The 18066-nt window shown below is 41.4% G+C and overlaps 1 protein-coding gene across 2 annotated transcripts in view; it reads right to left on the minus strand.

Moving 5' to 3' along the window:
• Positions 1-241: 241 nt before the first annotated feature.
• The window catches only part of LOC113130310 (retinoic acid receptor gamma-A-like), a 30467-nt gene continuing 12642 nt past the window's right edge, over positions 242-18066 (minus strand). Inside the window, exons 1-8 of one of the 2 annotated variants that reach the window (XM_026306813.2) lie at positions 14615-15151; positions 4119-4267; positions 3180-3321; positions 2907-3070; positions 2589-2765; positions 2189-2393; positions 1833-1991; positions 242-1415 (exon numbers count right to left, since the gene is read on the minus strand). In XM_026306813.2, coding sequence (XP_026162598.1) covers positions 1096-1415; positions 1833-1991; positions 2189-2393; positions 2589-2765; positions 2907-3070; positions 3180-3321; positions 4119-4267; positions 14615-14759 — 1461 coding nt within the window. In that variant the 5' untranslated portion in view covers positions 14760-15151 and the 3' untranslated portion in view covers positions 242-1095. Of the gene's footprint in view, positions 1416-1832; positions 1992-2188; positions 2394-2588; positions 2766-2906; positions 3071-3179; positions 3322-4118; positions 4268-14614; positions 15152-18066 lie in introns of those variants that run through there. The other variant, XM_026306812.2, reaches the window with a different exon arrangement.

An 18066-nucleotide genomic window follows, 5' to 3' on the forward strand; every position in this document is an offset into this window, starting at 1 on the left:
CAAGTCTGATTGGATGATTCTTTGCTCACTGCATCAAAAATCCTATGGCTTATATGCACCAGGGTCATGGACAGCACTTTCATTTCTGTTTGGCTAAAAACGGCATTTTGGAGTACTCACACCAACGGCTCTGTTCTGACGTGTGAGATGTGGCCCTGATAGAGTCAACCTGAGATTATGGGATGACGTCAAATCTATCCTGCAGATTCTTTAGTCTATTTTTAAAATTGGTGTATGTGTGTTTTTTTTTTTGTCAAGATTAAGCTGCTGAATTTGTTTTGGCTTCGCTGTCAGAATCTTATTTTGATTAAAAGCACCACAGTTTATACTTTGCTTTCTCTTATTCTTGCTCAGATGTTAAACCCATCACAGATTTCCATGGATTCTGGGGATAACTTACATACCATGTGCGTTTGTGAGTTTGAGTCCTGCTCATGACCTGCTCTCTCACTGCTATTCCTCTTTCCTCTCTTTACTGTTGCTTTTTACTGTGTCCAATAGAGCAGAGATGCATAAAATTAAAGACGAGCTTAAAAACATGTATGTCCAGTCAAAGGGGAGCGAGACTGAGTGAAATATATACAAAAAAGCAAGAAATAGTCCCATAAACAGGCAAAAAGACAGACTAAAAATGTGTATATGCTTAGAAAAACCTTACAATAAAAAAATAAGTAGCATATCTCTCAATGGTAAAAGGAATTTTGAGAAGACACATAGAGTTCTGTTGTTGCAATGTATTTTTACCATCAATTTTATACAAAGCAAGCCCTTATAGACCGGAGGAGTGCATTTTCGTTAGACCACCACCTACTGTTCCTCTCTGTGCGGACTTGTGAAATATATTTTAGACAATCTTGTTTTGGCACAGTGAATTTTAATGGTGTTCTCCAAAACCCACTGACATTTAGTGCTTTTGCTTCTCCCATGTTGTGTTTCATATTAGTAACTGAACTCATTTTAACTTAGAATATGTAAATATGTACTGAATGCAACACTTTTGTTGTATAAGAGCCTAATTTTGTGAGGTTTTCCTGGAGACACTGCTGGACCAGGGCTCAGTGATCTGGAGGAGGAAGCTGCATCACTGTGTCTCTTTCACTGTGCTTTACCAGTCACACTTTTCTTTTGCATGGTTGCTACTGCCTCTCCCCACAGCTCTCCATCACTGTCAGCCCCTCTTTCTTTCTCCTCATCCCAGTAGTCGTCCTCTTCCTCCTCCTGTTCCTCCTCGACGGTCAACTCACATGTGGCTTTCTCCTCTTGCTTGATGGCTTGAATGGCAGGGGGAGCCGCTGCAGCGCTGTCCACTGTGTCGCTGCTATCGTTGAAGGCGTCGGGATTCTCCAGCATCTCTCTGATCAGTGGAGGCATGGGCCCGGGGATCTCTGTCTTTAGCGTGATGGCTCTTTCTGCACCTGAAGGCACAAACACATTCATGTAATTGTTGGTGTGTACAATTGAGAGGAGGGGAAGCCTTTCAAGTAATGTGCATTTTTCACTTTTTACATTTCATCACATTTCAGGAAATCATACTTCACTGCCAAATTCTTCATATATGCAGATGATGGTATATGTTCTCTGACAGAACTTTTTGGCATGCATGAGCCCCAATTTTAAGGTTTCCCAAAGCTTCTCATTTCTAAAAATATTTGATGTCTCATTTGGAATCAAACTCTTGGTTTCCACTGTCAGTTTTCATCTGGTGCTAACCTTTAGCATTCAGTTTTAGCAGTGCATTTTAATTTGTACCATAAATTATTTTGTTACTAAAAAAGTATGATATCCAGCCTGACTCTTGAACTGCAGTCATGGCATGTAAAGTCTCAGCTGACCTTTGGTGCTAATTCCTCGGAGGTCCGTAACCTTCATCAGCATGCGTGGAAACATATGTGGCTTGTTTGGGCGTCTGCGGCGGGTGTAGATCTTGAGAGCCTCTAGCAGGGGTTCCTGCAGCTTGTCAACCTTCTCTGGCTCTTCCAGGTCCATGCGGTCTGAGATAGAAAGAGAGAAGTACAAATATGAAGGAAATGTTGGCAGTCTAGTAAACAGCTGAAAATACTAGTGAGGGAACTACAAAACAATGAAACCAATAACAACATGAAATGGTTTAAGTTGGTTACCAAATCAGTGGTTCCATGACACAGCTTGAGTATATGTCAAAAGATAGAAAACTGAAACCCAGATTTACCTCCACAGATGAGACAGATGGCACTGAGGAGCCCTGTCTCTGTGTCGTCCATCTCCAAAGGCAGCAGCTGACCAGCAAAGGCAAATACCAGGTCTGTGAGTGGACCAAAGCCAGCGTTATGCATCTGTGTCCTGTTGAGAGTCAAGCCATCTGAGAAGGTCATTGTGTCCTGTTCTGGAGTGTAACGAGTGCATATCCTCAGCATCTAAGCAGGGGATGAAAGTGTAGAGACAAAAGTGGACAGTTATGAAGATAAACTGTTCTGAAATTCATCCAAAATAATTTCAAGATGCCTGTTTAAATCACATTGTAGCGTCTTACTGACAAGTAAACATGATAAATGTGAAAGCATTAGGAGGGTGGAAGAGGAATTGGTTTAAGAGAGTAATGTGGTTGGTACCAGGATATCCAGACATGCAGATTTGAGGAGGGTGATCTGGTCAGCGATGGTGAGCGTAGTAAAGCCTGGTAGTCGCTTGGCAAACTCCACAATCTTTATAATGCACTTAGTGGAGAGCTCACTGAACTTATCCCACAGGCCCAAGTCCAGCTGAACTCTGTGGTCAGCACTTGAATTCTGGGAGAGAGAAAAAGGGATTTGCTTTGTGTGGCTTTGCAGATCCTGTACTGTGTTTGTCTTTCTAGTAAAGCAGTGAATTAATGCTTGAGTGGATTGTGAGTATTTAGATATAGTGTATTTTTAAAAAAAAAAACTCACTGTGGTGTATTTTCCCAGTTGGCACAGTGAGGGAAAGGTCTCCTGGTGAGCTTTGCTAACTTTGTTAACCAGTTCTTCCAGTTCTCCACTCAGCTCATAGTTCTCTGGCAGCACCACCTCTTCCTTCACATCCTTCTTCTTTTTGTTCCTGTCGTTACGTACCGCTACGAGGAAACGCAAGGAACAAAATCAGTTTGGCCTTTTTTTTTTTCATAGAGAACGGATAATCATTAAAGATTATTTTCCCTGAGCCCCTTATTGTCTTACACACACCTTCTTTGGACATGCCAACCTCAAAGCACTTCTGCAGCCGACAATATTGGCAGCGGTTCCGAGTCACCTTGTTGATCTGACAGTTCTTGTCTCGGTGGCAGGTGTACACCATGTTCTTCTGGATACTGCGTCGAAAGAAACCCTGAAACCAGTAAGAGAAAATGTCCCACATGCTGCTTCATGACAGGGAAAAAACAAATCACATGAGCAGCTCCGGGGATGGAAGCATTAGTCTGTTAGTTCTTTGGTCCAAAGTGAAATAGCTCAGAAACTATTAGGTGAATTGTTATGAATGTTAGACATAGACATTCAACACAACCTACTGGATCCTCAAACTTTTCATCCGGTGCCACCATCAGCTCTAAATTTTAACAGTGAATATTGTTCACTGTATTGTGTAGTCCCACAGAGACGCTGCTGTGGCAGCAGACTTTCAGTCCTGATTATTTAAATATGATGTGATGCTTAGAAAATAAAACACCATATGCTCTGTGTTGATGATTTGCATACATTAGTAGCCTTCTGCTACAGGATTCACTCGCTGCTGCTTCACACACAGAAAATTCTCCCTTCACTGCTTCTTTTATAACTTTTAACATGTGTTTATTTGCTACTAGCACACAAAAATCTCTATTGTGGTAAATCACAAATGTTCCACGTGTTTTTCCATTTTATGGTAAGGTCTAAATCTGCAATTTGAAGTATCCATTAGTCAGTCACAGTCAACTGTCTCTGAATAATGTGCAACATTAGTAGGGATACACCAGAGGGCAGCTTCACAGCAGCAAACATTACAGCCATAGAGTCCTAACATCTGTCAGGCTGCAGCTGAGCATTAGGGTTTCACTCTGGGCTTCTTTTAGTGCACATCAGCTGTTCACATCACACATGTCCCGTGAACTTGGCTCTTTGGCGAAATATGTCTTTGTCTTCATTTACCTTGCAGCCCTCACAGGAGCTCACTCCATAGTGATAACCAGATGACTTGTCCTGGCACACAAAGCAGGGTTTGTAGACCCGAGGAGGAGGAGGAGGAGAAGGAGAGCTGGGGACCATCTCCTCTGAACTGGTGCTCTGAGTCTCCACCGCTGCAGAGACAGACGAGGAAAAAGCAACATTCAAGGTCTCTTATTATAACAGAGCATCTTGTTTGCATAGGTTCTTAAGTCTTTGAAACTGTGATGAAAGCTAATACAACAACTGATTAGGACTGAATGATCAACAAACAATCCCCAGCCCCATGCAGGACACCCCTGGAGCTAGAAGGCAGGCTCAAAGGCAGACATTTTTAAGAGAAAAGGGAGGGGGCTGGGGGCCACCGATGATTGACAGGACTTAAAAGAGACACAATTAGCTGATGGCCAGATGGCCTGGCTGATAAAATGCTGATTGGCAGCTGAGATTTGATTGGCTTCTACATTTACTAGTCAGCGGGGGAGCAACATACGTCTGTTGACTTTTTGACTGACGTTTGAATTTTCAGTTCTGTGTGTGTGTGTGTGTGTGTGTGTGTGTGTGTGTGTGTGTGTGTGTGTGTGTGCACACATGCACATGCACAGACTCACATTTTTATTTGAAAGGCTGTCCAACCAGACCTGCCTATATACCTACAGCCCCATGTGAACAAACAGAGGCGGGATGTTTATGAGACTCGGCTGGCTCCCTCTGTTCCTTCTTGCGGTCTCGCTAAAGTAAAATGGCACACTGTGTAACACCATTTGCTGGCCACAGGCAAAGTCATTCAGCTGCTGCCGCTAATGAACGTGTTCAAAACAAACACCATGAAACAGACACAACAACGAGCACTTCCAACTTATTAACGCTGTGGTGACTTACACTCAGGTTATGACTGAAGAATATAACAATAACACGCCTGGTTCAGATTTAAAGAACAACCAGATTCCTTCGAACATGCCTTTCAACTTTCACCTTCACTCACCCCAACTTCACCTCCATCTGCTCCTACCCACCCCCACTCCCTTGTTTCCTGGCCCTAAATTCCTCAGTGCAAGCTGGACGGGGTTTAATAGTTGCCCAGGCTCATAAGCGGACCCTATAAAAGTTGCATCTGGGATGGGAAGGAGGCTCCCAGCCAGGCTGACAGCCTCTTTATTGGGATCCAGTCACCTTGGGCAGCTATTCACATCAACAGTTCCATCCTTGGATCCCTTCCTAGTAAAAATAAAGAATCTGGGGTCAAAAACCCAAAGTCACAGCCCCTCCTGTCACCTTCAATGGCTAGCACAGGACTGAACCAAATGTGGCCCCCACCCCACCACAGCAACCGCAACCTGAACCCGCAGCTTGTCATTAAAAAGAGTGGTAAGGTTTCAAAAAACAGAGGCAAAGGCACAAAGGAATAATCTAATAAAAACAGAGAGGGAAAAATAAAAAGTGAAAGAAAAGGAAAAAAGGAGGTGAAGCAGAGGACAGAAGCTTCTCAGTGGCTGAGAGGTTAAATAAAATCCTGACCATTTAACTTTGACCTTGACTGAAGAAGGCAATTCCTAAGTAGATGACCAGTGGCCTGTCTTAAGCTTCCCAAATGTGGTCAAGTATAACACAACATTCAAATGAACATGACCGACTTCATCCTAACAGACAGATGATAGAAATACGGATAAATGTTTAATTGTTCAACCCATTTATTGAGGCAAAATGTTGATGTTTAGCTTATGGAAAACCGGTTGGATAAAACAAGCAATGTCAGCTTGGCTTCTGGAAAACTGGGATATTTTAAACACCAAACAATCAATCAACTGAAAAAATTATTCTGGAGGTTAAGGAATCAAAATCATCAACAGTTGCACACACACACACAGCACAGCAAATCACCAATAGTAAATGATAATGTTTGATTGGCTTCAGCCCAGCAGACCCTGAACTGGACTAAGCCGTAGGTGTATAGAGATTAGATGGATGGATAATGTCTTTAAAAGAAAGAGAGAGAAATAAAACCTTGTTTTAATAAGCTGCATAAAAAAATCCATGTACCTTCCATTCATTCCAAATCCATTTTGAAACACAAAATTGGATAACTTCATTTTCTGATTTTCACATTAAAATAAATTTTAAAAATTATTTAGAAAAATACACACACACACACACACACACACACACACACTTGACAAAACAGGATTTTGCTTTTTCTATCTTCAAATGAAAACCTTAAAAACGAGCATGGCTTGGCATATGCACAGCCTGATGGTTGAGTTTGGACTGTTTGCAATTCTCCATTATATGTGTGTGCATGTGCATGTGCGTGTGCATGTGCATGCTTGCACTTTGTAAATGCACATCGCTCCAAATACACTAAAGACTTCAGGCAGAGCTGCATACCTGTGTGTAAAGACAGTCAGCTTGTACAAACAGCAGACCCTGCACACTAAAATTATTAGTGGTGCTACAGTGAACCCCCCCCCCCCCACACACACACATCACGCATTAATAAGATATGAGAAGGAGATCTCGTATCTTGTGACCACGTATCAATAACCTGTGAGAGTTAATCAGTGGAAATGAGGTAGTGTCTCTTATCCATGTTTTAAAGAACAATTTTAATGCCACTTTAAATTTGTGCACAAAAAGTATAGACCTCCATGTTTTCTTAAAACTCGTGTATTTATAATTGTTAAGTTGTTCCTTTCATTTTTCACAGACACCAACTAGAGTTCAGTTTCCTAAGGTTTTGGTGAAACTGAATCTTTCGGTGCTGTGGATCATTTTGCTGAGTAATAAATGTTTTTCCCCCAGTAAGAGCATTTCACAACACTGACATTTAACAGTCAGTGATGTCTCCGCTTCATAACAAAGATCCAGGGCCAAACACCAGGCATCTTGAAACTTTCTGAATGTACTCACCAAACACGTTTTTCCGAGGCATGAACAGGTTCATGAAGGCTCACTTATGAGAACACCTGATACTTGGAAACTGATACGAGATAAATGTAGCTTGAAACAGAAAATGAATCTGCAACTAAAGAGACAATTGATAACTCACTTAAGCCTTTTTTACAATAGTGCCAAACATTTCATTTCCTTGTCACAGTTATTTTAAACCGACTATCACATCACGTTTTAAAGATGTTTACATGTAGACAGAAACACAACCAGAAACAAACAGACCCAATAGCACATAGAATCGCCACTGAAGCATTGTGCTGAAAATAATTCAAGTGTTTGTTTTTGTTTTATGTGCTATGTAACCTAAGGCTGCAAGAATGCACTGAGCTGCTGAAGTCCTGCCTCCCCCTGAGGGTTTGATGCATTTTTCTTTGTCTAATCTGATAGTAAACTAAATATCTTTTGAGTTTTGGACTGTAACGTAAGAAATAAGCAGCACCATGGGCTTTGGGAAAAACTATTTAATATTTTTAGTAATTTTATAACCCAAAGGATTTATCATTTAATTGGGAAAGTGCGTGGACAGATAACTGATAAAGAAAAAGAAGGTAAAAGAAGGAACCCTAAAAATTATGATTATCTTTTCTACACAGTTCATGTATTTTCATGTACACAAAGAGCCATGAGTAACATTCAAGGTTCTCTGACATTAAGTGAGTTAAAATTATTCCAAGTATGCTGGAGAAAATATCACCTTTCCCACGCAGCACTGTGAGAAAACAAAGAGCTGCCTGCAAATACTATTACGTGTTAAGGTTTGTGGCATTAAAACTCAGGTGTGGAAGGTAAAGTGAAGGGAGTGGAGCTGAATAAGTGGCACTGTAACTTGATCATTGTTTTCTGTTTATATAGTAACGCTGACAATGTAAAAGCAGCCTTGAAAGAACAAGTGGAAAAATAGCTTCCACTGAAACAGAGACGCCGCATCTGGCGCCAGGAGAGAGGCAGTGACTGACAGAGTCTGAGGGCGGTGAGAGCGGGCAAGAAGGGATGTGACTAGAAACGTGACAGAGAAAGACAGGGTGAGACGCACTGGGCTACAGGCAGCAAGGGTGGGGGAGGTTCACCTGGTGAGGAGAAAAAAAGGAAAGGAGCCAAAAACTGTCAGCGGCTGTCATCACCCTGAACTGAGCTCAGCCTCAGAGCCTCAGCTTGAAAAAAATACCTCTCTCTTCTTAACCTACAACTCACCCCTCAGCATGTCACAACATCAATCCGCACACTGCTATTGGACGCACGAGAGACAAGGTGATTGGTGTGAATCGGCTTCATCTGATAGCTGGGTGTGTCTCCTATGTAGCACTTCACGTGTGACCTCTTCTATAAATCTAATCCCTGTCACATGATGAATTTCTCCCTTTTGTTTTTCATTATCATTTAGAAGATCTTTCTTTATCTACTCATTTCTGTGTATCTTTCCCACCTTTTCTTCTTTTATTTACTCAGTATTTGTTGTCAGAGCAGCACATCCCTGATGAGACAGCAGTTAAGCTCCTCTGAAAACAGACGGCTTCCTTATCAGATCTGATGTCTGAGACTCCTGAAACTCAGGAGTCAGGGCTTCATATCCTGAGTAGTGATCGCAGCACTCTGAAGTCCCAGATTCATGCTAATCCACTAATTGTCTATCACATAAACTATAGACTAATCTTAATAGTACACTCTTTTAGTTGTTAGAGCAGGCAATGACAATACCACAATCTCAAACAAAAAGCAAAATGTGAAATTAGTTCCTGGAGCTGCATTCTGACTCTTTCCAGCATACTATATTTTGTTGCTTTTACAAATTAACACAATATATTGTCAAAATCAAGCCGGAATGAAGATGTAGCATGAATTTTGTTGGGTTTGCTCAGCTTTTCCCAAGAATATGCAGCATTACTTTCAAATGAAAATGAGCCTGTGCAAGTTCAGACCAACCGCATGTCCGTCCACTGTTAGGGGTCAGTAAACTGATGTGTCAGCAGGACAGAATTCATCTGTCACTGTGCATGAACAAATACATGAGAATGAAAACACACCGACTTGTCATGCAGTGTATCATTGAGGTGTAGCTGGTAAAGCTAAGTGGGCATGTGGCTTGTGTTACAGCGTTGAAGTGTTTTCCGATTCTTTCCTCAGTGGCCCTGTGGACGACACAGTGTGACATGCAACCTATAGGGCCTGCAGCCTGGCTCCTCCTGCCAACATCACACGTCCTACTGAACTAGACTTTGGCCTGGGGGCTCCACAGAGCCTCACAATGGAGTGAAGTGGAAGCTAATCTGGTATCATTTCAAAGAGTTTAATAACGAATAAACTGCAGCTACAATCATGTTTTATTTAAAGACTGTTATTACTTTTAAATGTAAAAATACAGTAAAATTCAGAGCAAAAGTGCTATTTTCACTCATAATTCTTCCATCCTGAGTCCTCAAAATGTTTATTTGGATGAGAAATTCTGCTTTTACATAACTTATCGCCTCACAAAATGTTCAGCAGCATGCTGTGGAATGTGCGTGCACATGTGAAAATGTGTGTGTGGGCTGCTGCATGGGGCCAAGGGTCGGGTGGACAGTGCGAGTTTTTCAGTGTGACTTTGAGTGCAACAGCACTCAGAAACAAAGTTGATTTGCAGGGAGTGGGAGGAAACACTGGAATAATTCATTGTTATATAAGCATAAGATCAAAATGCCTTCAAATGAAACTTTAATGAAACTAGTCATTTGGATCCTGCTTTCTAGAAATGACCTATATTTGTGACTGTAAAATGTGAGAATGATTCATGCTTAAAGGTACTTTGTTGTAATCCTTCAGCAGACAAACAGTGGGGGGAGAGTTTCACCTCAAATATGCTGAGTGAGTAATTACCACAGCAGCAGGGAGGAGATCATGTTGATCTGAGTGACAATGCCTTTCATCAGCTGTTCTAAGTTCAATACCAGTGTCCCCCCTTCCCTCCCCTCCCATGTCCTCCCCCCCAGCTCAACCCTCACTAATAACCCTCTTCCCCCCCCCTGTCCTCTCCTGCCTTCCTGCCCTGGTGGGAGGAGGAGCCCTTCCTGTCATTGGCAGTGAGTTTTAAAGGAAAGGCTGTGAAAACCAGGCTACTGTCCAGGAGATGGCTCCATAAAAACAGCATCTACAACAGTTAAAAAGGGGGAAGGGACACACACGCACACACACAAATAAATACACAAACACACACACACACACACTACTGTGTACAAAGGTGCACGCACATTTGCAGAAGCTCACAAAGAAAATCAGAAATCCTGGACAAAACCTCAAACCTGCAAACTCTTAAACAGTCGGGAAAGGTCCTGTAATTTCAGCTGCACTGTTGAAAGCTGTGCCAAAGGAGCATAAAATTAAAAGTCAGTTGAGCTTAACAATGTAACATGAGGCAACGTTTGGGACGAAATGTGGAAAACATTCATGTTGGATTTTGTTTTAGCGTGATCGTGGAGTTTAGCTTTGTCTGCAGACTGTGAGGCAGAGTGACTTTACAGGACAGGCTGTTAAATCTGGGTTTGTCCTTCCTATTCATCATCATACACACAATACACCCTTTCTTTTTTATTACACCCAATAAACCCAGCTTTCTATTTTTGCCCTGTTTTGACATTAGAGTCAAGCCACCTCCACCGTCAGTGTAACACTTCCCTTCTCGGACACATCCTCTGCCACTAACGTCAGGGCTTTAACTATTTATTAAAAATTATTTCTGCATCAAAAAATAATAAAGTTGCTAAACCTGTGTGTCAGTGAGACAGAAGGTTTAATCATGTCATTTACTGTATAGTGAGGAACTTGATGGTCCAATTATGCTTTTCAATTGAAAAGGTTTTGTTTTTAAAATGAAAAAAATGTTTTTTCAGGCAAAACTGCGGTTTTGCAGCTAGTGCAATAAAAACAGTCGACTGCAGGACGTTTGATGAATAGTTCAGCAGATATATGAGATACACTCGTAATTTCAAATCATCAAAGGCCAAACTCAGCCAACATTTTTGTGGTGTGGTGGAGATGTGGGTAGAAGCTGCCATGCGACAATCAAAGACAAGTCTGAACACAACTCGTTTTACCTCACAAGATATTGGCTTCACTTCACTGTCTGTGCCTGCGGCTGCAGAAGTACTGTAATTTTGCAAAAATATGCCGCTGTAAGCATTTTGAAAAGGAATCAGGTCAGAAAATTCAACTAAATCAGATCTATTCATCAACAGCAGATCAGATCATATTTTGCTGTGGTGGCACAGAGTTGTTATTACTGAGTTAAAGTCTGTGAGACAAAAAGTTATAAAGATCCACTCGTACTGTGTTGTCTCCTTTTGGTCAATAAAAAGTCCTTCTCCACAGACCAGTTAGGTCCAGCTGAGAGCCACTGGCCCTCTACAGAAGTAAAGGAACATCTGAAAATACCAACATTTCCAGAACACTTAATAATAATATTGGCTTTCATATTATGGCTTTTACAATTACCTTTAATCTGTTTGTCATTAAACTGTTATTGTGCAGACACACATGGATGGTGAAGGCGTTTTTTTCCCTGCTTTGTAAAGTGGATCACACGCACTGGCTGAACTTGAATTTCCAGGTTCATGGAGGTCATTTGAGCGTCACATTGTAGTTTCTTTTTCGCTCTAACTGAGAGAGACATTGTCAGATAGTGAGAGTGTGAGAGAGAGAGACAGTCCACAGGCATTTATGTGCTCTATGACGTGACTCTGCCAACCAGTACTTCATAGAATAGAGACAGAGAGTTCAAAGTTTTATTAAAGACTATTGGGCTCAACCAAAATAGTCCAACAAAAAGAACAAACAGGCATTCTACCTTTTGTCTTCTTAATCTTGTGTCTTTGTTAGCTACTGGCAGGAACAGCATCTCTTCTTTTTATCCGAAGCTTTAAGCTGTTCTCCTGCTCTGATGGTCTGTTGTTAAACGAGCTTTGAAGAAATCATTTAAAAAGAAGAGGCTGCCAGAGAAAAGTGGATTTTCACTGAATGAAGAAAACAACATTTCCCCTAAAGGCCCAAACACCAAAATACAAAGATTTACAGGGAGTTAATCCCAAATCCAACTTCATCCCTTCACTCTTCTTTCATTTGTCCATGCCCCTAAACACCAACTAATCTCCTAATTGACCCTTTGTAATTGTAACTGAGGAGGTCCTGGTTACATAACACAAGACACATACACTGAGCCGAGTGTGGGTACAAAACAAACACACACTATTGCTAGGAGGAACACACACACTGATGCACAAGGTAGGAAGGGAAGATCGAGTTTAGAGAGAGGGGACCTTCAAAAGAGGAGAAAAACAAATGTCACAAGTGACAGTGTGACAGAGGGAGCAGACTTTGGCATGTCCCTGCTCCCTGTAATTCCTCCTGACCTTGAAACAAAGGAAGGCAGAGAGGTGCTGAACTGCCTCACATAACACAGGAAAAGATGACCCCCCCCCCCCCCCCAATCTTAACACACACTCACTCACACATGCACACACACACACACACACACACACACACACACACACACACGCAAACACAGGACAGAAAGGGTGTGTGTCAAAAAGCAAAAAGACACAAAATGTTCCAAGAAAACGTGCTCACTGAAGCCAAACCTGAAAAGCAAACAGTTATTTTTGTTCTTGTTTAAAAAAATTTAAAGTTTTGGAACAAGTCAGAAAAATGATCTTTATATTAAACAGTTAAAGGGGAGAGAAAATTTATCCTGCCAAAAATTGTAGAACACAGTAAAAACCCTCTGCTTGGAAGAAAAATACTTAACTAGAACATAAAAATGAGCTCTGTCAAAACTGTTGAGGTGCAACTAAAGTGAATCTTCATTACTGATAAAATAACCATCATATTAACTACTTATTATATTTTTATTCTATCATTTGAAAAAACAAGACTGACTCTTGTTCACCATTTTCTGACCCTGTGACATCTTGCTGACATCTTCACATGCCTTGTTTTTCTATGAAACAGGAAAAGCTGCAGGCAGAAAGTGTTTGGATTGAAAAATGACTTGAATGATTAATTAATTGATATTTGCCTTTTAATTTTTTTAAATAAATTGTCTAATCAAACAGTGAAATTTGCAGCGTGCCAGAAAAAAAAGAACCCACACTGCTGAAAGAGCAGCACTGTGCTCACTAATGTTATTGTTCTGCAGAAAGAGAGGAGGCTGAGGTATTCTTAGCGCCTCCAATCCATCAAAAAAAACAAAAAAAAACATCTGTACACATGTAGTTTCTGGAACTACAACCTTCATCGCTTCATCACTAAAAAAAAAAATATCAAAACGGATTCTTATTTAAAGAGAGCATGATTAATGAACATTTGTGGACATTTGTCTTTCAGGCTGGCATCTGGTGAAGCTCCTTAGCGAGTTGAAACAGGCCCTGCTGTGGTGTTTGTCATCCGCACTGCTCATCCATCATCATTAGTGAGCACTGTGGACATGACAGTGCTTGATGCCCTGGGATCTAAATAATTACTGAAGATAAATAGACTTAGGGTGCTCGCACTGTTTCAGCACAGTGGAGAGGATGTGTTTTGAAAATATAAAACTGAGCGATACATGAATAGACTGCAGCGAGTCAGTTTCTGCAGTGACAGAGTCAATGTTTGATTTTCCAAGTCACAAAGCCAAGTGTAATCAGAAAATGTTCTCCATGGCAATAACACAAAAAGGGTTTACTTATTATTTTGCCAGATCACATTCTTCTCAATTATCTCTGCAGTGTTCGTCTGTGTGGAGGTTAGGCCTTTCCCTCCCCCCACTGTATCTTAATAAAGCAATCTGTGCCTTGTCTGCTGAAGCCTTTTTAGGAGCTGCCAAAACAATATCTGGTGTGTGAAGTTAGGACACAGGGAGTGCTTATATGTGGAGCAACTGTTTCATCACAGACTTCTCATCTTCACGCTCATCTTTTCTTCTGATAAATAATAATACAATAAAAAAGCTAAAATGAAATCTAGCTTTGAGTAACTCTGTCCGATTGCACAATCAAAGCTGTGTGCAGTCAAAGTGCTCATATGGTAAATTGATTCAGTCCAATAATAATTTAATTCATCACTTTCTGTAAACCATCAGCCTCTAACTCAGTCTGACCATATTGACCAGATCACAATCATGTGATTTCAAGGCCCATTTGCCTTCAATCTGTCTGATTGGATGTTGTTGTTTTCTGGATGGGCACATTGCCGGGTCAGGTCCCGAATTGTTTAAAAGATCTGTCAATCATGTGAAGTCATTCATAAAGAAAACAAACACCATGGTGTATAAATGTGCACTCCCCAGCTCACTCACTCATACTCACAAAGCACTCTAAGAGCATAAACAAACAAACTGCAGGGTGAGAATGGGTACACAGAATCCAAAGGAATCTGACTCTTCCTGTGGAGAGAGCTCTATGATAACAAAACCAGAACTCTGATAAGAACACACACACACACACACACACACACACACACACACACACACATAGATACGTTCACACAGCTGCTCCCTTCCAGTCTGATGGACAGGACCGAGTACTTACACTGAACGCTGCTGGTCCCGGTCCAGGCGAAGTGGTCCAGGCCAGAGAAGTAAGGAGTGGCCTTTCCTAGCATGCAGGAGCCTTGTGTGGACACATCAAAGAGGGGCCGCGGGGCCAGCCCCAGAGCCTCCATACAGTCAAACATGCTCCTCTTAAATCACAGCAACACAACTGCAGTGCTCAGCTATTGTCCTGAAGCTAAGCTAAGAGCACGAGAGACTGTAAAAACTCAGAAGAGGCTTCTTGTTAAGTAACTTGATGCCCTGCTTGGTCCAGGTGTTCCTTGTCTCTCTGTCTTTGCCCCTTCCACTGCCCCTCTTGCAGACTTTGTCCTCTGTATGGACAAAATCGCTTCTTTCTGAATCTTCTTCCTTTGCCTTATTTCGGTTCTACAGTCTAAACTACTTGTACACTCTCTGCTCTCAGATCACTTGCTTGCCTGTCGGTTGAGCCCTGCCTGCTGTAACTGATCTGAGCTCCCCTCTCGTCGGCTCTCTGGGCCTCTCACACTCCACCACAGCCAACTAACTGCATGCTCTCTCAGCAGAGAGAAAGGAGGTGGGGACGAGGAAGAAGAAGAGGGAGGGGACATTATGGCCTGGGGCAGCGTGTACCTGCTTTCTGATTGGCCGTGCAAAACACATTCTCGCCTTCCCTCTTTCCTCCTTCAATTTTCCAACAAGCTTCTTCATAATTCATATTCTTCAAATGAAAACAAAGCACTTCTTTGCTTTACTGTTCCCTCCCTTGTCTTTTTATTCTTTTGTTTTTAAGCATTAACTTTCTTTTTGTTTCCATCACAGCAGGGAACATTGCCTTCTCTCCCAAACTGTACAACTCTGCCACCTTTATCAAAAGACCTCTCACCTCACTTTGTGTGTAGCAAGACTGAAAACCACAGAGAAAGGCAGTTTACTAAAGGTGTTGTGCTAGTTTTCACAGCTTTCACTGTAAATGGATGCTCTCCTGTGGTTTCTGTACAGAGACAGCAGGATTAAGTGCCTCTCTGAGATTAAAAAGAACACACCTGTTCACACATGTCCAACTCAGGGAATTTCTAGCCCATAATACATGATATTGGATATTTATTATTTCTTCTGCAAGTGTGTGTAAAACTGACAAAACAGTGAATTAATACACATAAAGAATAAAAAGTCACATTAAACAAAACATATCAGATAGAAGCTAATGCTTTTATTTTGATAGTGCCTTAACATTTCATCAAAAAGACCTACATGGTAAAATGAAGCTGTGAGTTTGTTAATTTTTTTTTTTTTGAGTGATTTGAGAAGGTGCTAGACCTTTACAGGACAAAACACACATAAAGCTGAACTGATTATGAAGGAATTATTGAGTTGTATACACCTGTAGTAGTGTTGACCTGTTGTGCACTGGCATCTAATTGGATGTAATAATTTGTTAGTGAACCATTTGAACACATACAGTATATGCTGTTTATATACAGCATTAATGTGCAATTTAAAGTGATTTCTACGAAGCATCATCAGAAATAAATATATTATTATTAATATATTTGGAATTTATAGACCTGTAAAAAAAAAGCTTTACAGAAGAGAGAAGAAAGAAAAGCAAATGGTGCTGAAAAGTGGATGAAATACCAGAAAAGGTCAGACCATATTTATATTTTAAACATTTTTTTCTTTTGTTCCTTTTTGCATGTGTAATTATCTAATTCAATTCCTATAATTCAGTTCAGCAGATTCAGTTAGATTCCCCCCCTGCTGCTTATTGGATATTTCAGTCACACTGAAGCACGACTCCACTGCAAGTGAACCAAACTGGCCTGGAGTCTGGATAGTTTGTATACGAGACAACCTCACCCTCCTCCCTCTCTTCCTCCCTTTCCTTCCCTCGTTCAAGAGGGATGAACTCTGGAAGAAACCCCCACTGGGGCTCTAACACCTCCCTACTCACACACACATATACATTGAGTTTCCAACTTGTCCTGCCTGTGGCTCCTTCATACCGCTATTGTCTTTTACAATTCTCTATTTTGTCTGTTTTCTCCATTTGCTGTTTGTTTGTTTGTAGTTTTCCCAACTGCCTGAATCCATTTTTCCACATGAATAAATCAGAGAAAATAGGATACAACCATTCTTTTGTTTCCTTTCCTGCAAGTTTACTCTTTTAGAAATCCCCTCCTCCTCTCGGTCTCACTGAGTAGAGTTTTTACCTGTCTGTCACCATGAAGTCCAGGCATACTTACACACACTCACACACACTACAATGACACACGGCAGGGAGCAGAGCTGCACAATATCAGCCTGCTGAGCTCTCTCCACACCTTGAGACAATTACCCTCCCCGCCTCACAGCACCCTGCCCCCTGTTGCTGCTTCATGGACAGAGCCACACAAATGCAGCAGGAATGTGAAGCGTTGTCTCATTTTCCTTCTCTTCCAACAGAATGTAAGCTCACTCCCACTCTTTTAGTTGGACAAATTGCAGCTCTCTGCCTTTGAAACTTAAAACACTGGACTCCCCGGCCAGCCGTGCTGCTTTCTCCTCTCTCTCTGTCACACACACACACACAACCTGTATAAGGAGTGTGTCACATTACAACTATTTACAGTCAGGTTCTTGAGCTATTCATCCTGTCGTCATGTCTGACACAAACACACAGAAGTGAACAATGGCCTCTCTCTGTTTCTGTCTATACCAGCAGCTCCTCAAGCTCAACTGCGGATATTTGCACAAAGTCTCACTGCACTCATCAGCGAGCGCACAAATATAGTCACAAATGTGAGGCAAGCAGAGTGAGAACACTGGTTTGTGATATTCATGGGTGTTGGAATGTGCAGCCTACAGAGTGGTAGTGGAAATGTGTGTGTGTGTGTGTGTATGTACAGACGCACAGACAATTATGTGTGCATGTGCTTAAACAGAGTGCCTGTGATGACAGACACAAAGAAAAACACACAAAAAAAGTCTTGCTCTGTGGCTTTGGGTTCAAGTTACTAATATCACACTACACACACACACGCACACACACACACTCAAAACATTACAAAGAACAAGATGTGACTAGTGCAGAAATTACGAAAGGACATTGTGTTCATTGTGGAAAAATACACTTATCGAGATTTCTTCCTTTTCGTAAGTAAAAAAACGAGCGTGTCGCAGACAGAATGTTGATCTAGATGCTTTAACAATACAAAGGTCATTATTTCCAAAAAATGCAAAAATATTTACTTTTTCTTGAGAAAATCTAGAGATTGCATCATGTATCCACACCAATTCCTGGAAGCACTGGCCAAAAAAGACTTAGTCAAAAAGCGCTCCTTGTGTTTTTGAACTAATTCCCACCGCTATTAGGAGAAGAAGAAAGAACTTACTGTATGACTGAATACACAGTGGGGAGCTTTTGATGTGGATATCCGCTAATTTCAAGTCCAGAGATTCATCTCATCAGGGAACAAAGTCACTCACTCA

This window comes from Mastacembelus armatus, chromosome 5, assembly GCF_900324485.2.
Source record: "Mastacembelus armatus chromosome 5, fMasArm1.2, whole genome shotgun sequence".
NCBI lineage: Eukaryota > Metazoa > Chordata > Actinopteri > Synbranchiformes > Mastacembelidae > Mastacembelus > Mastacembelus armatus.